At 41.5% G+C, this 23,308-nt stretch overlaps 1 protein-coding gene across 4 annotated transcripts in view; it reads left to right on the forward strand.

Annotated features, from left to right (window-relative positions):
• gcgra (glucagon receptor a) overlaps positions 1 to 23,308 on the forward strand; it is a 34,332-nt gene that overhangs the window by 4,496 nt on the left and 6,528 nt on the right. For 2 of the 4 annotated variants that reach the window (XM_041063000.1, XM_041062999.1), the window contains 7 exons: positions 19,662 to 19,809; positions 20,350 to 20,446; positions 21,350 to 21,457; positions 21,608 to 21,702; positions 22,067 to 22,161; positions 22,345 to 22,531; positions 22,975 to 23,134. In XM_041063000.1, coding sequence (XP_040918934.1) covers positions 19,756 to 19,809; positions 20,350 to 20,446; positions 21,350 to 21,457; positions 21,608 to 21,702; positions 22,067 to 22,161; positions 22,345 to 22,531; positions 22,975 to 23,134 — 796 coding nt within the window. In that variant the 5' untranslated portion in view covers positions 19,662 to 19,755. Of the gene's footprint in view, positions 1 to 18,025; positions 18,197 to 19,071; positions 19,127 to 19,661; positions 19,810 to 20,349; positions 20,447 to 21,349; positions 21,458 to 21,607; positions 21,703 to 22,066; positions 22,162 to 22,344; positions 22,532 to 22,974; positions 23,135 to 23,308 lie in introns of those variants that run through there. The other 2 variants (XM_041062998.1, XM_041063001.1) reach the window with 2 other exon arrangements.

Genomic DNA, 23,308 nt, shown 5'->3' on the forward strand with positions numbered 1-23,308 from the left:
TTCGATCAGCAGCAGCCAAGGGTCTGCGCAAGCACACAGGCAATTAAGCAAATCTAGTGTTCGTCCAAGGGCAGTCATCAGTAGCAGTCAGTAATCTGAAAAAGAAAAAAAAAAATAAAAATAAGCAGATCAATGACACACATCATCCTCACTCTTAAACTGTTTTTTTTTTTTTTGAGAGAGAGAGAGGAGGGGTGGGGCAGCAAAACTCACTGCCCACTGACCCACTTTGTGACAAAATGACTTGTTAATAAAGACATTTTTAATTTATTGGCTGCCATGTAAAGAAACACACGTTAGTACACACCACGTGCGCCCTTTCTGTCTTTCTCTATTATACACACAAACATACTGTATATGTACAGATACACAATGTTTATATACACAATTGAACGGGAAGGATCAGAACCAATCCCTTCCTGTTAGCGGCAGGAAACATCTACAGCTTATTGAATAGACATCGACTCCCATGTTGCTTTGAGCCACAATTGGATGGGTGATTTCGCTCTCCAACTTTCAGGCATGTGCCGGGTTAAACGGATAAGTTGAGAGTTTATTAAATCTTCCCAAGTACACCCAACAGTGTGCCAGTAGCAGAACCACTGTCAGTTCCTTTAATGACCTCTTTGACCTCTTCGAAACAAGCTCTTTACCTCTGGAGGAAAATTGAATTACTCTTTTTTTCAGAGTTGCTATAGCAACAGAAAAAGCAGCATGTGCGCAGTGTTTATCTTACACTTTCCTGTTGTTGACGTTTTGAGGGATGTTCATACGTAGTGAATAAGGCAAAACATGTTACTGTTTCTTCATTTTGTTGGTTGTTTGTCCGGTCCTCATTGGCCGCCTTTCGTTGGTTTTCTTTGTACGCAGAGCAGAATGTGCTCTTGTTTCTTGTGCACACTTCATGCTGGAAACGATTTCCCTCTCTGCTCATTTGAGCCGTCTCCTGGTGTGGCTCTCTGGTCTCTGGGTAGCGTCTCTTGCCTTTTCCTCCGTGTTCCCTGCTCAATACCAGAACCAGAATCAGATATGAAGTGCAGCACATTCCATCACTTACTGTGGTCTGGGTGGCTGCCAACATCTTACCTTCCTGCCCCCGTGAACAAATCCAGACAATGTTTTGATGTTGCCTGCTCTGCAGTGGGAAAACGGTGAGATTAATCAATGTGACATGCCAAAAGAGTCTCCTCGAGGTGGACAGCCTGAATTGTTTCTGAAGCTTGGGTCAAAAGGGATCAGCACTTAAGCTGTTGTCAACAAAATGAGGCTAAGATGTGTTTTTTTTAAATTTGTTTTATATATTTGTGTTTTAGTAAGTGTGTGTCTTGCCATAGTGAGAAAACATTGCGTCATTCCTTTTTCCACTTTCACACACCCTGAACTGAACATAAGAAACATATTATAATATAGTAAATAAAGCAAAACCAGAGTTGCAGTTCTCTGGAGAGACCCAGCGCATCATTTAATTCTTAGTTTGGTATGAGATTTGCTATTTCAGCCTCACAGCACGAAGACTCACCACATTCCCTTTGGGTATCAGCCAGAAACCAAAACACTTAAATCATATCCTTCCTGTCTTCACTCAGTTCGAGAAAGTCCCATAAGGAATAGTTTAAGGATTAGAGCTGTTCCATAGTATGAGGTTCAAAGGTGAACGTCTCATAGTTGGAGATGATGCTGTTAAGGGAACTAGAGAGATTAATTTATCCATTATTTTAAATCGATACCTGCTTCCTGTTAAAGCTGGTGTCACTGATAATGACTCATGCTGTTTATTCATTACAGAATAGCTGTTACAGAGAATGTGCTTCTGCTTCTGAAGATTTTTTTTTGATTCTTGTAAAATCAACACAGAACACACGGAACACACAGAGGTGATAAGACTGAAATGTTCTGGTATCACAGTGAAATCATGCTCCAGAGTCTGTGTTGCTGGATTTGCCATAAAATGTGAGCCAGGCGTACGCTTTCTTAAAGCAGTCAGCTAGGATTGCATGTTAAAAAACAGCAACCATTGGGATGTGTGTTTCTGATTTCTTTGCAGATTTCTTAAAGTGATAGATTTTGCTTAAATGAAAATCCAAACAGTATTTTGAAGTCACATATATTAAACTGTCAACACCCTTGATTGTATAACATGGACAAGGTATGGGAGTGAGAGTGGAGAGCCAACAGCCCTTTTGATATTTGAGCTCAGATGTGGACGGATAATAATTTAGGGCTCTTTCCCATATGTTCATACTTAACCTAACTTCTTAGGGTTTCTTTAAAGACAATCAACCTGCCCATTAAATTCAGTCAGAGTTTACGTGTCATAGATGGACTGAGATATGCAGCTTTATGTTAAGGAGGTCATGACTGGAATAATCTGTGAGGCCTCAGATAACTCATGTTGGCCTGAGAGAAGTCAGTGGGTTGTGATGATGGAAACACATCACTTGTGCTGTCTTGCTCGAAGATGAATCACACAATCAGGCTCAATGTGGTTTATATGATTACTCCCTAATGACCAACCCACACACTCCATTGTCAACTGAACAGCGGCCATGTGCACGTGGCTCTTCAGGGGTCACTGCTGGTCAAGCTGTGGATCAGATTTGGGAGTTTGGAAAGTGGCAGTCTTGCTCATGTCTGTCTCACGTCTCCCTGAGTGGGGGAGTTAACCTGCCAGTCCAGTGGGAAGTAAATTCCTCTTCTGCGTGCACGGAGACATTTCCACGCAAGGTGGAGACTGGAGCAAAAAGATTTATTGCAGAGGAATCAATACCAGCAGAGCAGCAAAGGATTTGAAAGGATAAATGAACACAACAAGGTTTTGCTTTTCTCTGAACTCCTTTGTAAACCCTGGAGGAGGTAACAGTATTGAGCCATTTTCTGTTTGTTCAGATCCACACCGGTGAGGCACTAAAAATACCCCCTCCTCCCTCGCAACGAGTGTGGGTCGAGGGTCAAGTGTAGCTCCTTTTGCTCCCCAACACAGCCTATTATCACAGTACAGAGCACAAACAACAGTTGTTTTATCTCCACAACTGCTCAACTGGAAACTCTCGCAGCCATGCCTTTGCCGAGGCCTTTGGGTCGCACGCTGTCCACTTGACAACTTTTCTCCAGCCACAACTAAATGATCTGTAAATTCTGGTCCACCGCTCATTTTAGAGTGAAAGGTTTTTCAGAGTATGAAGGTAGAAAGTTGTGAAAGTCGGACTAAACATCAAGGACTTCTGTCCTACAATTGTATGTCTTTAATCCTTCATCAGGGATATAAAATAATAATCTATATTTCTATAGCTTTTATCTTAAAGTTATAAAGGACACACAGGAATAAAAAAGCAATTACTGTTACATATGATAATGAACACACGTGTAAAATTTTTTCAGCTTACCTATAGTGATTTTAACTGAAAAATACCCATAAGGAGCAGATTGATTTAACTTGATTTCCATACAGATTTTATGTCCCCAGGCATCAACATGTTGTTGTGTTTCCATCTGAAAGAACGTAAAAGCAATCAAATCACTGTAGTTTACTGTAAATAACGTCCTCATGCGAGGAGCATGGATCAGAAAATGCTTCTGGTAATAGAAAGTGATGACTTTATGCGCCAGAGACCAGTAAACAATGGCTAAACAACAGGCGCTTTGTGGCGCAAGTGGTATTTATTTATTTATATCTGAAATTTTTTTGTTTAGTGTTCCACGCCTCAAAAAAAAAGAAAAAAAAAGAAAAAGTGAAACCAAACAACCCTCCCACTTAACCATTACTCATGAAACCAATCATGACTTTTGAGTATTTGTTTAGAGTATTAGATGGTTTTTGCATCCAACAGAGCTTTAGATCATTGTTTGGCCAGTAGACCTAAACCAGAAAATGTGCCCAAATTCCCTTACAAACAAAGAAACCACAGAGGGAGTCTTGGCTTACTTCTCCTCCAGCTTCAGTGGAAAGACGAGTTCACAAGTAGACGTGAGCTGTGCATAGTCGCAGGAGTAATATATGTGAATTTTGATGCAAGATATATTTTCCCTAACAGTAGAGTGAGTGCACTTCATGTGTGATGAACTACTGCAGCATACAGTGTCCATAGGGGTGGAGACTATTTCCACTACTGGGAGAAACAGTAGATAGTACAAGGTGTCTTGTCTGAGACTCATATTTGTGTATAATAACAGTAGAATTCAGCTTTATAGCAATGCGGTAAGAATATATAGGACATACAAGTGCATCTTAAAGAGAAAGTTTTGTTTTACTGATGTGGAAAAGAAAATGCACAATGCATTATATCAAAATAAATGTGGAATAACATTCAAATGATACTGTTAATGAAACTTCTTCTCTTCAAGTGGCTTTTTAAACGGTCCTGATGTGATCCTCTATGGCTGTAGTAGCCCCTGGATGTGTACATCAGAAAAACATTAAAGAGAGAGTAACACAACACTTATCTTAAAGTTACCACTCTCCCAAATATCCTCAAGTGTTCACAGCAGTCAACAGTGCTGCAGTGTTGCTTGTTGCTGGTGCTGTAACAGGTAAATGGTTTTGAAATGAGGGCTAGACAGAAATTAAGGGATCTGAATAGCAGACAGTGTCATGCTGAACTAAAAAAGACGAGAAAACAACACGTCTTTCTGCGTCACCGAAGAGACCGCTGATGTCAGTGTGTTTTTCTGACCCGGGTGGGGTGGGCTGGACATGGGCCTCCACATGCTGTGTACACAGTGGGAGACATTGACCTCCACATGTAACACACACACACTCACACACACTCCCTGCTGGTGGCTGTCACAAGAACAGAGGAAAACGCCTACAAGGTTAGGTTTTAGTGACTTAATCAGCCCTCTGTATTAAAGCGTCTGCTGACAAACAGTGAAATATTGTTTAGGATTAAACAGGACAAAATAACTTATTCATGTTTAACTGGTATAATTCACCCTACCAGTGTGCAGAAAGTGTGGTTAGTTTGGCAGGTATTTTACCTTAAACCAAAGTATTAGACAAACATAAAGTTTGGCTACGGGATGAAAGGTGTCTGCTATTCATCCTTGTAAATTTCTGCATCAAGTTTTGAGACTTTTTACTGAAAACCTCAAATATGATATCATTGTGGCGCTAGAGGGAAAGCCGGGGGACCACTAAAGTTATTAGTCTTTATTAATTTATTCTTTTTCCAACATGCATTAACAATGCATGTGTACAGAAACAACGCAGATGTACAGAAAATACTATCTGTATTACAACTGTGCTGTACGTCTGAAACGGGAAGAGGAAAAGTGTAATCCGAATAATAAAAGAGGTTGTGGCACATCCTAGACTAGATGCAATTTTCAGTCATTAAACCTTTATATTACACAGATAAATGACACAATCTTTCCAAGTCAAATCAGCAGTTTTTCTGTTGAATGTAAAATTTCCTTTGTTTTGAGTCTGAACTCTCTTGGTTATGATTTATACATATGAGACAAAGATAGTTTCCTCTGAGTTGTAGCATTTGCAGGCATTTCATCATGTGCTGCTGCGTATAAGCTTGCAAAAGTGAGTAATGTCAGGGCATTTATTTTGCTTACATGACCTCCCAGCCCCCCCCCCCCCCCCCCCCCCCAGCCCCAACACCTCACCTGTCTGCAGTTGACTGACTCGCTGGCTACGTGTTTCTGCTCGGTGATTCATGCTGTCACCTCGTCTGTGCAGCTCTCTCCTGTCAAACCACATCTTCTCCTCTCCTTTAAAGAGCTGCCATTAACTATGCTCTCCTCCCTTCGCAGCAGCGTTGTCATAAACTAAACACATCAAATATTCATTACACACGAACACAGTACTGCTAAGGAGTATTATTCATTCTCTCCACGGGCCAGTGTTGAACTGCTGAGGGTTTTTCAAAAGCTCAAGACGGCCTCATACTACATCCATCCAGCAGCTCTTTCTCAGGCATTGGCACAACAGATCTTATGTGCAAGTGGAAGACAGACACATTGAAATTCCATCCCCCTCATTTATAATCCCTTTTTTCTTTGTATGCTCTTTCCAGTCTGTTAAGTTATCATCACTAGAAGGTTTAACATTTCTTTGGAGAATCTGTAAAGTAGATAAATCCATCTACAGTGATGATACTGTGCTGTCATCTGTGCTTAACTTTTTCCTGCGTGTGAATCCTTCGGTCTCTGTCGGAGCCAGTTTTAGAGTTTTAGACTTTCAGAGTAAAAACGTGAGGTTGTTGGTTCTTCAAGAAGACATTTTAGGGTTATAGTCTGGGATTAGATTGGTTTAGATGGTTAAGTTTGTGCTTAGCAGGGAGTGAATGTAGTCACTGAAGGGTCCTCACACGGACAGAAACAAAAGGCTATGTGTGTGAGCGTGTGTGTGTGCATACATATATTTGTGCGCTATCTGTTTTACTGCCTAATTAGTCTCTGTTTGCTGATTACATTACCTGCATAACACAGCCACCTGAATGTTTCCAGCAGGCGTGTTTTTGCAGGATGACATAACCGCAGCTGTGAAACAACTGCATTACATATTTTGATTTTGTTGAATAGAAATTGAGTAAAATTCTTAAGATGAAATGATTAGTTGATAAATTAGTCAACTGGCCAAAAATTCACTGGTTCCAGCTTCATAAATGTGAATATTTTCTTTTTTGTTTTTATTTTTTTCATATTCTAGGTTGGATAAAACCAACAAAATTTGAAAACATCACCTTGGATTCCTGGATGGTCTTTTTTTTCTATTTGCTGTCATTTTAAAGTCAGTGATTATTGCATAAATAATTTGGTAGATTATTGAATTTTGAAAATAGTCATTAGGTGCATTATATGGTAGTGGCACAGAAACTCCCAGATGAAACTTACAGACTGTGGGTTCTATATTTATTCTTGACTTTCTTGACCTACATTACATCTACAGCTTCCGAGCTGCTTCTGTTTCCTCGCTCACTCTGCTGCTCGCTGTTGCGTGACGTGTTAATATCTTGTTTGCCTTGCACCGCACTTTCTCATGAATGCCTGAAGATGATGATGCTGCAGTCCTCCTAAGTGATGAGAAGCAGGATATGTTATTTTACAATCTAAGAACTACATCTCCAAAGTACAGACATGGGAAACGATAGCGCTGTAGGTCTCGCCTGCCTAATTAAATGACTGAAAACAAACCAGGTCAGAAGCATTTGACGACATACAGTCCACGTTCATGGATCAGCTCTCTGTTTTGCTTTTTACTGTATCTCAGGCTGAGCGCACTGATTAGTGCTCGTAGATAACATCTGTTCCTGCGACCCGGACTGTTTGCGTGGTTAATTCATTCCTAAGTGGGGTCAGTTGCAACAAGTGATCCCACAGCTCTTCATGGGAGAATAAATGACACTTGAGGCCTATTTCGCTATTCCTCTGCAGCCCACAGCAGAATAAAAGCATCAGCATAGCTGCCTCACATGCCTCACACAAGCTTTGTGCTCTTTAAGATTAAATACACTGAGGCACCTTTTAATTTCTTGTTGTTAATGAGCAGCTGGAGTCAACAACAAATCAACAACTTAGCTATGCATGAGAAAACACAAATGAGGCACCTCTGGCACAGTGAAATTATTTTGGGAGCATTACAGAGCACTTCGAGGCAAAGTTTACATAATGGTGGCTTTAAGCATGTACTATAATTCTGCTGTAGTGAGTGTTTGTGTGGGTGTGATGTAGAGCAAGCAAGTGTTTGAGAGGTGAGCAAGAGAGAGTGGCAGTGCTTAATGTGTATATAACAGAGAAGATGGAGCGGCAGATAAAGTTGTTTCGCTTTCTGTGCCAAGTTGTAGTAAGGAATTGAGTTCATTTAGATTAAGGATGATACAAATACTAAGAGCAGGCAATGGACTGAGATAAGACAGATGAGCAATATGGCCTATAAAGAAAAGGAGGGCTGGGAGCTGTGGGAGTGAAGATCCCCTTGATTTACTTTGTGAAAGTCCCCATATGATACCAGCAAATGTTACATTTAAGCCTTGTGTACGTCTGATTTCTTATTCTTAAGGAGATAATGCATATTCATCAGTACCTACTGAATGAGAATGTTGCTCAGTATTTTGTTAATGTAAGTACAGCAGTGAATTATTCAGCTCTCTTAATGAGTCACTTTTCTGTCACTGGGGATAACATAACTGTCAGCTCGAAGGAGCCTCAACCTCTCCGGTTATTTTAGGGACCTGCAGCACACACACATTACATTAGTATATCACCCTGAATCACTGTTGTAGCCCAGAGGTTAGAAAGTAACTGGTCAATATAATCTTAGTGAGAAAACTAAAAATTCACAAAAAAAAAAAAAAATAAATAAAAATAAAAAAACAGAATAAGTGTATTTTACCGCAGTATAATGTAGTTGTAAGCAGAGACAAGAACATTGTAAATGTTTATCAAGACACATTTTACATTATTACAGCTGTGTTTCATTACAGTATATTGTCATTCATTCATTAATCAGAATCTGTTTGTACACCAGCCTTCACTTACAGGCACTCACAGGAGGAGTTATAGTTGCGGCAAAAAAAAATACATTGACACACTGTTACATCTGTTTACAACTACATCATAGCATGTTCTAAACCATCTATTACATTTTTTACATACTGCTAACAAATGCTAAATAAGGGGGCTTAACATGTTAGCGAATAAAGATCCAAGTCCCTGCATGCTCAGTTACATCTGCTGGACGTAGAGCTACTCTCCAGAGAAAGAAAATGCAATTGTCGTGTTGTTTCAGAATAAACCGATAAATATAAAAATAATTTAATTATCCAGTCATTCATATGTTTTTTTTTAAACAATACCAGCCTCATTCTGTCTATTACAGTAGTAATTCAACCAATATCAGGTTCATAAGTGCTTTTATGTACTGTTCTGAGCTTCTGTAGGGATTTTATCGGCAGTGTTCCTGAAGTATAATGTTCCTCTTATCTGCTGCACAGGAGGAGAAGTTTGAGTTAAAAATAAAAATTCAGAGGAAACATATGAAGTCATCGTCTGCACTGCCCGTCTGTACTGTCGACTTGACCTCCTGTACCTGATCTGGTGGTGTTTTCTCAGTCATGAATTCTGAACAGTGTTGCAGGTCCACAAATATCATAAAGTACACAAAGCTTAGGTGTTAATTAAAACGTTTCAAGTGCTCCAAGTCTGTGTTACTACGTAGCCCCTGAGCATAAAGCATGACCTCTTCCCCTGCAGTTTCCTCTTTTGGGGGGGCGGGTGCTGAACTACCTGCCTAAATAAGGTTTAAAAGATTCAGCCTATCTATGTATGGAGTCTGCTATTCTGTGCAGCTTTGCCACTGTGTATGACAATCCTCCCCTTCCTCCAAGTGTTTGATAAATTCCAGGCTGATGGCGGAGTGACAGAGCGGCGTAGAGGAGCTCAGGGGATTACTGCACGTAAACATTGCCTGCCAGCATCCATAAGAGCTCGACGTACAATAGAACCATGTGGATACAAGATAGAGGAGCCATAGTATAGGGATCACCCGGGGTCCTTCATAATTCAGGAGGTCTATTTGGAGTTACATCATAAACATTGAACACTGCAGAGGGCACTGGTCTGTGTGAGTTCCTCTGCTGTGCATTTATATATTAAACATCATGTAATGATGTCACCAACACCCCTCACAGGGTGTTTTGTGTGCGAGTAGATGCATGTTGGGAAACCACTGAGTATGGCCACAGTGTAAGTAAGTCGAGTAAGTCGTCATATACCCTTTGTGGTGTCGTTCTCTCTCCTCTTATCTCTGTACTGTGTATTTGTCCTCTCTCTATTGTTTGTTTTGGAGCGTCATTTTCATTTCCTCATTTCTATTTATGATGTTTCTTACGGTCAGTGTAATCAGTATATCACACAGTACATCTATCAGGCGTGATCTTATCAGCGCGAGCATGAAACGACGGCAGTCTTGCTGTCCAGTTTACTCATGTCTCCAAAATATGTTGATCTCTTTGAAGTTTTCAGATTTGTCACTCTGCCAAGTCTCCATTCATTCTTCCTGGTATGACTGTTCTATTTATTTTTTGCCTTGGGAGAGAATGTGTGTATGTGTGAAAGGATATTCCGTTCTTGTCTTGCTTTATGCTTTCTATCTGTTTATTTTCCTTAACTGATCTAGTTCCCATTGGACTTAATTAACTGGTTTATCATCTGATCTTGGCTCTGATAACAGGGTTTGTTTGTTAAACAGTGACTCCTGTCCCTGAACTCTAGCTGTTATCGAGCCTCTGTGATGTTGTACAGTGTCAGAGTGTCACAAGAAAGCCACTACAGTCACATCTAAAGGGAAAAGCTGCCCAGACTCCTAATCCTGACTTTTACTGCAAAGGAACAAAACCAGCATCACTGAATCACTTAGCTACTGGAACACAGTCACCATTTTTGCCATCCATCAAGCAACATCCTTTCACATGAAAGACTGTTGACACCACAAACTACACAGAGTTCCCATACTGTTTTGGCACAGATAATGCTTTTTAGTAAATGTCACAGTAAGGGCTGCTTTCTATTCGCAGACAGCTGAATCAGTGTGTTTGACTTGTCATGCTAACTTGCAAGTGTTGACAGGTGAAATTGCTGTGTTCGCTTCACTCTCTGCTCACTTGTTTATACCAGATCTCCGACGATTGGTGCAAATGTCACAGGGAGATTTATTACTGTGTCTGAGCAGTCCTTTTTGCTCTCGAGAGCTCACTCTGAAATGCTTTACTAGTTTTGTGCTTTGTATGCCTTTTTTTTTTTTGTAGAACTGCACAGTCACAACTCAGTGGTTTGCATGTTTTTCCCTGATGAATTTATCCAGCATCACTCGATTGGAGTTGTTAGGAGCTGAATTGGTTCAGGTTGTGTGTTTGTCCTGTTGTTGATGTTAAAGTGGGTTATTGCAAAGACACCACTGATGGCTGTTGGCTGCAAAGGTGGAAATAGTATTCAGATAATTTACTTATGTGAACAGCATTCTAATCAAAAGTATGGATATATAAGGCAATACAAGTATAATCTGACAAATGTACTTATGGTATCAAATGCTAATTATTAAATCCAGGTTCTGATTCTTGTCATGTAATTTCTGGAATATATTGTAAAGACTTCACACCTGTGTTGTGTAACCAGTGCTGCCAGCGGTTTAGGCCTTTGGATTAGCAAAGAAAACAGTGAGTGCAGCTACAAGTGCAGCTACAAGTTCTGCAAGTGATGTTGATGTTTCCTCAAGTTCTTTTTCCTTCATCTCTGTGCCAGCCGGGTCAGTTAATATCAGCAAGTACATGGGCAGAGACAAATAAGCTAAGTGATGTGTTCTTGTTTGAAGCGCGTACAGCATTACTCCTGCCAGGCTGAGACCACAGACATTATCTGCAGGACGGTGCTCCTGCTCTTTGCTGAACCTGGCAGCACTGTCGGGCTGTAATTATACTGTTGTCTCAGAATCAGGTTTGTAATCTCAGGCAACTAATCTTTGTTTATTTTGTGGTGAGAGGCTACAGCACAGCTGGAAACCTCCTGTTATCGGGAAGTGTGATTGGCCTGGCTTGGCTCATGATCAATATAATCCTCCCTTGTGAAACAGTGCGCTTTGTGTAATGGACATCTTAACAATTTTGTGATGAAGAGCACCATCCCGGGGCACCACAGAAATAGGTTCTTCCAGGTGGAAACCAAGAATCACCTCATACCATCAGCAGAAATAAGCAGCTGTGGGCAGATGATGCCAAATGTGGAGGGAGAAACATTTTATCTCTAGCAGAAATTTTACTGACACAGTCCAGTAATAATATAGGTGAATAACACACATATAGCAAAATATAGTTGGTCAGTTAACAGTAGTTGGTGTCAAACATCAAGGACACTTTTACTGTGGCCATATGATGTAACATGTTGGAGAAAGGCCTGATTGAGTGATTTAGGGAATCACTGTATATCAAAGTGTCCGACATACCATCCACATTAGGGTTTGGAAAATCTTTGCAATTGTGTCGAATTTTGTTTTAAAACCACAAAAACGGCATGAAAGACTTACTCACCATGTATTTTTGATACAAGAGAAAAAAAACTTGTAATCTTTAACATCATAATTGCACCACAATAGGCCTTATTGTTGACAACACACTCTTGCTGGTGCAGTCACGTTCAGCTGCCAAAATACACAGTGGGAAAAGAGGAAAAGAGGGAAAAATACAACTGCAGAGCCAACAGAAATGCCAGTGAAAGCACAAATCCCAGATTTGTCATGAACAGTGACTAAATAGAAAGAGGATGAATTAATTGTTTGTGTTCAATGTTTTTATGTCTGTTCATATTTTGATAATGTATTTGTAAAAGTAACAAACATATCAGGAACAATCTTGATGCAGATCCCTTACCTCTAGTTCTTTAAAGTTCTGTGCCTGAGCTACATACCGAGCTGGACATTTTACAGTTTTTCAACTTTTCATTGCTCTGTGGTCCAATGGAGACACTTCACCCCATCAAAATTACCTCAGACCTTGTCTGACATTTCTGTTTGCGCTGGTATTTCTGCCGACGTAAACAGATATTCTTATATATCTGCAGTAAGTGAATATCTGTCAGAATATTTGTCTAGCTCAGTTTTTCTCAGTGTAATTAAAAAAATAAAATAAAATCCAATTAGGGCCTAATCCACTTCAGGGATGATCACAACATGGAAATCTTTAAACTGTACAACTCGGAAAGATGACTGATCGACGCACAAGAGCAACAAATGCAGCAGAAACAGTGTAGGATGGTGAACATGGTAACTGATAATCAAAGGCACCCTGTAGGGTTGCTGTTGCTTCACAGCAGGTACGGCTCTTAAGTCCAACACACCTCATGAAAGAGCGCATGAAACAGCATCCAGCTAGTGTTAAACTCTTCCCACACACATGCTCACGCAGAACACAGAAAAGCTCTATATACGCTCACACTCACACAATACAGGTACGCCTAAAATGTTATACAACTGTTTGTCATTGTTTCCCACCCACATTCATCCGATGTGACCTCTGAATAGGAAATGTGAATGTTTACCAAAACACATGAATAATCAAAGCACAGAAGAGGCCAAAAGCATCCTCACAGAAAGGTCTCACTCGGAGCTGCTCTCCCTCATTGTAACGGGGTCAGTGACAAACATTTAGAGCAGTTCAAAGGCTAGCCACTGTTTTTGAAACTCCACATTGTGTCCCTGTCATGTTTTCATGTTAGAAAGACACAATAGCATCCGTCCATGTGAAAGACAGAAAATAACATAACAAGGATGTTGGCCAGTGCAAAGTCCTGGGCTGGAGGCTGTAAATACTCCATGGTTTTCCTCCCTTTAGAAAAAACTGGAAGATGAGACAGATGATGAATAATCAAAAACACTTCCGCTGTGTGTTAACATTTACTGTATTTGTACAAATGTTATTATTCTGTAGATGTTAGAGGAGGTAGACACTGAGCTACATTCTGACCAGTGTAATAACTGAAAAAGATGAGAGGATTTTTCTGCGACTACTAATTTCTTTGCAAACCCACAGCACATTCATTGTACATTTGCATAATCAAGTGGGAAAAGTCCTTAAACAAAACGTTGCACGTGTTCCCCCTGACACATTTGACTTGCATATTCAGTGAAGTGCAATGTCCTGTTGACTTTTTGAACACGTCTCTAAAATGCAAGCATGTAAGAGCAGCTTAACGCCAGATGTGGAATATTTTAGCAGGGCAGAAAAAGGGGGCACTTTAGCAATCATTTCATCAAAATTATCATATTCACTACACCATGGAAAAGCTGAAATGCAGAAGTGTGTGTAAGAGACAGAGGATGAGGTAAAACTTCAGACTTGATGCATTTTACAAATGGAATCCAGAGGAGAAACGCTAGCAGGCAGCAAACAATTAGCCCAGCTGTGCATGTCATATCCTCGAACAAATCAAGCAAACCTAACAACTTAATCCCACTGACACACTGACCAAATTAGGCTACAACCATGGTGAGGATGATTACTTGGTTGCTGTGGAGTGCAGTGTATATATACATCATGTTTTAACAAGGGACAGTGTCGCTCACAGGCATGTCCTGGATTGCATAGACCTGGTGAGACCTTGTGTCAGGAACTAATTACTGAAATGTGTGGATTCTGTTCTCAGTGCAGCGGCTTTTATGTTACAGGCAGCGAGGCTGCAAAGGTTGAGAGTGGGGGTACCAATTTTCAATTTTTTACAGTCAGTTCCGGAAAATCTGCCCTTAAAATATTTTAGCTCTGTCAGCTATTGGTGTGCATTTTGTTGTGTACATTTTGTTGTGTGGTGGTGCATTTCGTTTGGCTACAGAACAGCTATAATGCAGTTGGACAGCAAAATGCTTTTCAGCAATGTAATACATCAATAGTAAACTTCAGGTCTTGACAGTTGCTTCTCTGAATCAGAGAACATGAACTTTCCTTCTGGGTTCACATAGAAGCACAGAGATCCATCTGTCATACTTGGCGAAGCCTGAAGAAAAAAAAAGTAGCACGGGCAAGTCGAGGGAAAGGCCTACACCACTGAAGCACAGAAACTAGAGGTTCCACTCATCCAGGTCATGGTTATCAAAGAAGAGGGTGAAACAGATGGTTTAAAAGGAGGCTTTCTGTGTTGAAGTAGAGAAACCTTCGACACCACTTAGACCCCACCTCTAATGCTGTTCTTTCATTCCCTCGAACCAAGTGACATCAGTGGCCTTTATAACAACCTGACAGGTTAAATACCTGGGACCAGTCAGTCAGAACTGAACTGAACTCTCTTGGATGAGAGGTGAAACATCTTCAGGATCTGCAGCCAAGTCGAGTTGCCCTCAATTCAACTCTTCTTGGATAAAGAAACCAGAAGCTTCCCCAGTGCAATCTCTAAGTTGTGCTGTCAGACAGGTGCATCACAGGAGCAGTTTTCGGTGCCTTGCACACTGGCACTTTGGCTGAAGAGGACAGCCCCAATCCTCATTTCTCAGAAGAAGGCAAGAGAAAAAGCAAAAATCCAGCTTTAATCTTATAAAGTACAACTGTTGTTATTGACTATTTCCATTCCATTATCCACACAGCATGTTATGTTCTAATTATGCAGAGGGCAGCTGCTCCCAGTGTTGGTGAGACACACATTGCCAATGACACTCCAGAAAAAAAAAAGGATTTTTGTTGCTAGCCTGAGCTCAATGAGCAGCTGAGGGAAAGCTTCCCCTTTGATTTGTGCAATTGTAAACTTTAAGGCTGAAGAATTCTCAGTGACAAAGATCTCTCGGTGAGAACCCAGGTGCTTTCATTTATTAAATGCTGATACATCTTTCGCTTAAGTAGAACATCAACAGGAAGCTTTTATCGGGATGAATTTCCTGTTGAGTCATAGTGATCTGAAATGTAACTTCGCCATGATCGTACTGACGTTCTCTCTGCGTTAAAGATACCACAAAAACAGCATCTGGGATGAACCTTGCATCACAGAAACTTCAACCAGTGCAAACTTGTGCTCATGCTCTGCCCGGTTCTTCAGAAGAATTTCTGGGGAAATCGCTAACCGAAGCAGAAGCAGACAGGTAGCAGAGATCAGATGAAATACTGCACCAGAATATAGTGACTGAAACGCATTGAAGTGGAGCTACGGTGTGTTAAATGTTGTGGAGCTCTGACACAGAAAAAGAGACTTAGCCCGAAGACTGAGTAAAGACCCGTGCTAGTTTGCTGAGCAGAACATTATCCATCGCTCAGCTACTGTACAGAAAACACACAACCCAGCAGCTTTATAATCACACAGAGGACAGTGAAATAGCAGAAGTTGATTTACATGGCAACAGATAAGTGCGGTGTCTTACTTAAGATCAGGTTAGTCGTGCAGCGATGCCTTGATTTATGCGACGTTCTGTCTTCCTCGCAATAGCCAAGTCACAGGGCATGTTGAAACACGACGCTCTGCCTCCTCTGAACTCTGCTTCACCCTATTATAAGATAGTGACGCCCTCATTCAGCAGTGTTATGCTCAGTGTAACATCTGCAGCCCTGAGGTATGAGCATGGCGTGCTTTGTCTTGGCTTTAGTCAAACCATGGGGAGGAATGAGAAGAACATGCAGAGAGGTGGCCTGACAGGAGCTGTGCTGTTTTCACTTTGATGATCATCTATATGATAGATGTCTCTGTTTAGAAACAAGTCTAGATGAGTGAATGTTACATAGGTATTTTATAGGTGCATTTTAGATAGGCGATGGCAAGGAAGATGGGTGATGCAGGAGGATTTTGACTTTATTTTTTACTGGCTCTTCTGCATTTGAAAGGTTGAATGATAGATGGCTGCTCAGGGGGCATTTTCTGAAGCGTACGGTTATTATGTTTTCCAAGAGGTTTGTTTTTAATCCTTATTGCTCCCCTCTGCCCCGTATTCATGCGTGCATGTTCCTTTTTTTGTAATTTTATTTGTTAGACAATGTAATCAAATAAAAGGTAAGTACTCTCCTGCAAACAACAGTAATTGTTAGTGGCCATTGTACTGAGCCATCCAACATGCACTTGAACACAAAGCGTTTTTGTTCTTTTTTTCTTTTTTTTTTGGGACATTCAGGGAATTTGCGTCATTTATTTGTGATTGTCAATTGTTCTTTTTTTTTTACACAAATATAAACAAATATAGATAAATGACCAGGCATTATTCAGACAAATAGCTGTCTGCCCTTTCAATCAAAGGGAGCAATGACAGTTTGGTATTTCTGTTAAAACGGCATCTGTTTAGTTTCATATCACAAACATAAATAAATAGGTCCAAGACAAAATTGTAATAAATAATAAAATAAATTATAAAGATTATTGCATTTATCTGAAATAATTTTTCACAAATTGGACAGATCCCAATGCAGTGGTGAAACATTTTGGCTTAGCAACTTGTTTCAGGATGAAAAACGATAAAGGAAATAGGCTCAAACACCCCAAGAAGTCCCTCTGGCTCTGCCTGTGTGACTCTGAGCCGTCATTCCACTTCTTAAATCAGATGTGCAGCAACAGGGGTAAAAGTTCCAGGTTATTTCCTGGAACAGAGAGCTTGCAGGGTTAGGCAACACATGTTCCAGAGGACCTTGATTGGTCTGGATCCATGGTGGGAGCCCAGAGCTGAATATCTGGCAAAATATCATAACAGCAGAATACACAAGCCTAATTAGCCTCACACCTCCAAGCCCATTAGTTCCACTCCAGCTACCACCAAATGGCCAATGTGATTCCCGTCGTTCTGCATCAAAGGCATCCAAGCAGAGACATACTCTATGTGACACATCTGCGTACACGAAGCATGAGAGACGTACAAAGATGTCTTAATGGCGTCTTTTTAAAAATCCCCTCTTGCGTTCTTTTTGAAGAATGAATGCTCGTTTTAGGGAAAGCCTCAATTTGTATCTAGCTTAAGGGCATTCAGTGATGCTGTAGCTAAAAATAAGCAGATGCAACATGAGTCAAAGCAGGAAACTGCCACAACTGTGACGTCAGACAGCTGAAAATTGTTCGAAATTTGAAGGAGGGTGAGAGAAGGAAGCAGTTTGGTGTAAAGGTCACAGAACGGAATTAGATGTTGGGACAGGCTTCACATTATTTTTATTATTATATGATATTGGTTTCATCTAAAAAGATGAAACCAATGACTTATGCGAGCTCAGTTTTTTTATGCTCTTTGAAACATTTTGTAAGTTGGGCTATTCTCAAATTTACATGACAAATTTACAAATGTGGAATGGCTGGTGTTAGTAGTGTTGGGACATAAAAATGGTGTCGGGGTCAGAAAGGGTTGAGAAACCCTTTTTTCCCCCCTCTGTCTTTCCGTCTCACTTTGGCATTCCCTCTCTGTGTTTCTGTCTCACTGTCCCTCCCTCCCCTGTGGGACTCTGTCGAGCACTGAGTCTGGTTAATCATTGCTCCTACTTGGTGCTAAGTTGCAGTAAGTGGTGCAGACGGGCCGGTGTGTTAGGAAATGAGGGTCTGCATGTGTTTGTGGGAAAAGAGAGAGAGAGAAAGAGAGAGTGAGAGAGAGAGAGAGAGAGAGAGAGAGAGAGTGGAGGAGGGAAACCCTTGGAAAACTGTCATATGCTGGTGTAACACTCATCCCGTAAGCAAGAGCATGTGCTCACCCACATGTATGTCAGCCTGTGACACACGCTTAAACGTCATGCACTCACAGAATGACGCCTGGTCACTTTCTCTGGTAAGAACGAATCTGTCACACTTGTTAATTATAGAAGACCTTAATGCTCAGTCTGGTGTGTTTGATATAATTTATCTGCTGTTCTGTTGGTGCCATTAGTGTAAAGCATAAGTCAGTTTTACATCAAGATGTTGTTGGCATTCATTCAACTTCCTAATGAACCGTAACAATTGCAGGGGTTTTTGAACCGAAGCTGATGTGTTTGTTTGTTTTAAGCCTGTTATGTTGCTATAAAACTGAGTACTAGGAGCTGCGGAAACAGAATTGTGACTTCTACATGTCTGATGGTGTTAGGGGTAGAAAAGTCGGTGCTGTGATCTCAGCTGGACCAGTCCTGACCTGATGTCAGACTTGACAAGAGTATCCCTGATCCCTCAGGCGCCTGGGGCAATCAGTCAGTCTGTACTACGGCTAATGCTAACTGCATCCTGCGGTCATTACACTGAACAGGCCCTTTAGAAAGTATGGCTCTTTGGTTTAGATATTATCTGAAGTCTGACTTCCAGTAGAGCTTTGTAATATACTCTAAAGGGTGGACGTTAAGATTGTGACTGGAACCTCCTGGCGACTGTTTTGCCTCAGACTCTATAAGCTTGTCGACATGTTCAGTCACAACGCAGACTGAAAACAGTCTTTGATTTGGACCGAGGCTTTCTCACCCACATACATCGTGTACATCTGTCATGACACACTGTGTTCTTATCTCTTGAGCAAATACCATACCCCTGGTAAACAAAAGAAATCCCAAACACATCAACACAAGCCCGACCTCCCTTCCACAAGACTAGAACAGAATGGAATTTGAAACGTTTTAGCCAAAAATGTTTCCATGGTCAAGGTGTTTTTTGCAGAAACGTTTCAGATTTCGTTCCGTTCTCCGGCTTCGACTCAAATCTCTTGCTGGAGTTTGCGGCGTCGATCGATGTGCAGGTGAGTGACCTCTGGCACACACTGACACACACTCAACCAGACACTGACAGGCTTTAAGATGAAGGTGGACAGCAGCCAACTGTGAGTCACTGAGTGAGTGCAGCTCTTCTGAGCCGCAGCTGTCTCACTGATGGGACAAACAGCATTTCCTGGAGGTTTTGGGCTCTGTGCTTGATGTTCTGGACAGTTTGGGGCTGGGTAGTCCATCCTCCTGCATCATTCAGCTGTGCACCTTGTTAACCGTGGCCATGCCTGGCATGATCGAGTGGTCAGGAATGGAAATTGGACTGGTCAGGCTCACAATTGTTGTCTTTTCCCCCATATTTTAACTGAGCCTTATCCCTTATGATACAAGTCACACTGACCTTTTCTCCTTATTATACTCATGCATGCCTTCAACTGTTGGTGTAATTGTAGTGAAATGACCAAACCATTTGCCTCTGTTTGGTCCTCTTGTTTTGCCTGGCCCAGCTGAGGTAATAAGTAGAGCGTTTGCAATGAGCTTTGATGAATTGTGTGTCTCTGTGTCATCCAGGCAGTGTGGCGGGCGTAGATAAGCCCCCTTATGAGGTGAAAACTCTCCCCCGTCCTGCAGTATCCCCTCACAGCACCAACAGCAGGAATAAGGGATGTCACGGCTGTTCTTACTTTTGGGAATGCTCATTTTCTCCTGCAGCATCCAGGTGAGTCCCCAAGAGCACGGATACATACACACACAGGCATGCACATAAACATCCATGTACACACTTGTTCCAAAAGGTAAACAGCCTCCATGAGAACGTGCATTAGTCGCTGGCCTTTACAGCATGTGGATGCTGTTTCTTTACCTCTGCTGCCTTCTGAAACAATCCAGAGAGCTGTGGTGTGGAAGCCTAAACAAACTGTCTATGACACCAGGGTTACAGTGTACAATATATCAGTCTTTCCATACAGTAGCACAAGACCTCCCATTCCGACAACACATTAGACAAAGACACAGTGTCATCCTGATGGATTATATCCCCAGGTTGAGGATGGGATGTTTATAGCTTCTGTATACATGAAATGAAGTGAAACAAATGAATATCAATTCAGTTAATGGGCCTGTCTTGTCTCCGTGGTTTGTGTGGGGCTCACATTCTCAACATTTTTCCTGCCCACCTGCTTATACTATATCAGTAAGTCCAAAAATAATGAACCTTCCTTGTGTAACTGACCTCATATGTGCTCTACTGTTTCCATAGATGTCTCCTGCTACAACCCTGGATAAACTGAAGGAGAATTGGAAATCGTACATGGAGGAGTGTGATCGCAACAACAGCAGAAACCCCCAGAGCACTGGTGAGCCAAACATACCGGATACCAGATGTTTGACCACACTAGCATCACCAGTTCTCAATAATAACAAGACTTGTTTATGTTTTGTTTTGAGAAGCAGGGAATTGTAAGTTTATAATGAGCTATGATTCCTAAATTATTATTAGAGCTCTGACAACATTTTATGACAAGGTAAATATGACAGATGACAGACAGTGGCAACTCTCTTATGCAGTACAATAGGCAATGGATAGGTCACTCCATCACCAGATTATGGAGTGGAAGCAGTTTCCACTCCCTGCTCAAACCATTGTATAATCACTCTACTTGCAGCCACTCCCAGTTTTTTATTTGCTGTACTACACGCACGCTCTTCTCTCCAGTTCGCTCCATCAACAGTCCTCAACTACACGGCGAATGCCGCCCTTCAGTTGCATTATACTTTGTTAGCATGTTTTATGCTTGTGGGACAGATTGGGACAACGCTGTCGCTCCAACATTCAAAAAAGCCGCTTCCCACACTGCGTACAAAATCACACCACTCCACTCAGCCCTCACATACCCTTGCTGTCATCGCATGAGTGTAACAGGGAATTAGCAGGTGCAGAGGGGACTGGACAGATCCCATCATGCACCTGAACATCCAACTGTCCATACGCTAACAGCCAGCACTGTTCACATCCTCTTTTGACAAGATGAAAGGTGTGTTATAAGCGAAGGGTCACTGATGGAGGACTTTACTCTGAAGTCAAGATGAAAGACCATGATGTGTACAGATTCTATAAGAAGCCATCACTTCAAAGTCTTGCTACTATATTTCATGATTTAGATTACTCCAGGAAATCAGGACAGCAGGGAAAAGTGTGTAAGGGCTGTGACTATACGGGATGATCCCCCCATATTTCATGTTTTTTTTAAAATCTCCAGGCCTCGTGTGCAACAGGTCTTTTGACAAATATGCCTGTTGGCCTGACGGACTCCCCAACACCACTGTCAGTGTGCCATGTCCATGGTATCTGCCATGGCACCACCAAGGTAAGAGACACATGGGTTAGTAATTACAGACTGTATGGGAGTCGTGTTAATGCAGGGTAACTTAAAATATCCTGCAGAGAAAGACAGCTGTCCATGATGACTGGACTTTCCAGTAAATCACAGAGACTCTGTGTGTGTGTGTGTGTGCAGTTCAGCACGGCATGGTGTATCAGGAATGTGACGCTAACGGCCAGTGGGTGACTATGAAGAATACCAGTGAGTGTGACTCTAATGATCCAAGTCAGGTAAGAAAAATCTCTTCCTATAAACCTGTATGGAAGATATTATTGCCCAATCCATGTAGGTTTGGCAACATGTCAACAACTGCCATATGCTGAGGTGAGATTTACTCAAGCTAACCTTAGTCCAACATGAGGGTGAGGGTTAAAACTTGGTTGTGAATGGCAAGTGAAGCCAGTCCTGGAACACGCACAACGCAACTATTTGTTTGGAATATGAATTCAGCATTCTCTCTTTAATGGTCACACAACAGACTCAATATTACAGCTTGAATTGAAACTAAACCTGAACCACTGTCACATGTCACCCCTCTCAAATAAAAGAAGGAAAAATCTGAGTCCATGTGTTCATATGTGTTTTGATTTGCAGCAGTACTATGGCCACATTCGGATCATGTACACAGTGGGCTACTCTTTATCACTGGTGGCTTTGGTGCTGGCGCTTGGTATCCTCATATTCTTCAGGTAATAATGATTTTCAGTTAAAATCAATTTAAAAAAAAGTATTAAGAGTATAAAGTAGAAATATTGTTTGAGTAGTAGTAATGTTTAAGTAGAAAGCTCTATTGCAGTTTATCTGATAATTATGGATTAAAGAAAAAAAGGCAGATTATCTTGCAGAGACCACTGTTGCCTCTCATTCATCAGGAAACTGCATTGCATGAGGAACAACATCCACATGAATCTGTTTGCCTCCTTCATCCTGCGAGCGCTGTCTATTCTCATCAAAGACGCTCTGGTGGCCAACATCACATCGCAAGACCTCAGTAGAGACCAGGAGCAGGGATTCCCCCAGGCTTCGATGCCTCCAGTGGAGTTGCTGGTCAACAATGAGGTCAGTGTGAGTGATCGGCAGCTAAACAACAAGCTACAATGGACAGTGTTTTACAGTGATCGTTTAGGGTTATGTAATTGTGGCTCAATGCAAGACAGAACAAAACTAAAAAGGACTCAAAGCTGCAAAATCCCGCAAGTTTTTACTGCCATAATTATGATTTGTATAGCTCTACACTACAACTCTATTCGCAAATAAATATAGTGTTGGATTTGTGCTGGGGGTGGGGGGGCAAGGTCACAGCTGGCTGAGCCTGAGAAGTTGCTGCTGTTGTAAAATCTGGTTGCTGTAGGCACAAAGCCTGATTCCCGACGGCAGACGGAGCTCCCATCTGCTGCCGCACCGATCTCATCGTTCACATTATTCACAACTAAACAACGTGTAACGTCACACAGCTCAATATCTTAACATTTGTAAAACAAAACCTCACTGCTGTCTTGCAGACAACGATTAGCTGTCGCATTGCCGTGGTGATGATGCAGTACAGTATCATGGCCAACAGCTACTGGCTGCTGGTGGAAGGCATCTACCTCCACAACCTCCTGGTGATCACCGTGTTTACAGAGAGGAACTACTTCAAAATCTACCTTTGCATTGGATGGGGTGAGCTGGCGTGTTGTGTGTCTGTGAGTGTGAGTTTGTTTGGGCGAGTGTGTGTGTCTACAGCTGGAGTAATAAGTCAGCGGATGCAAGTTCATTATGTGCTCTATGATACTTTTAAAAGGAAATTAAGCCAGAGCAGATAAAACGCAGAAAGCTGCCACACTGGTGTGCAAA

Source organism: Toxotes jaculatrix, chromosome 18 (genome assembly GCF_017976425.1).
Source record: "Toxotes jaculatrix isolate fToxJac2 chromosome 18, fToxJac2.pri, whole genome shotgun sequence".
NCBI lineage: Eukaryota > Metazoa > Chordata > Actinopteri > Toxotidae > Toxotes > Toxotes jaculatrix.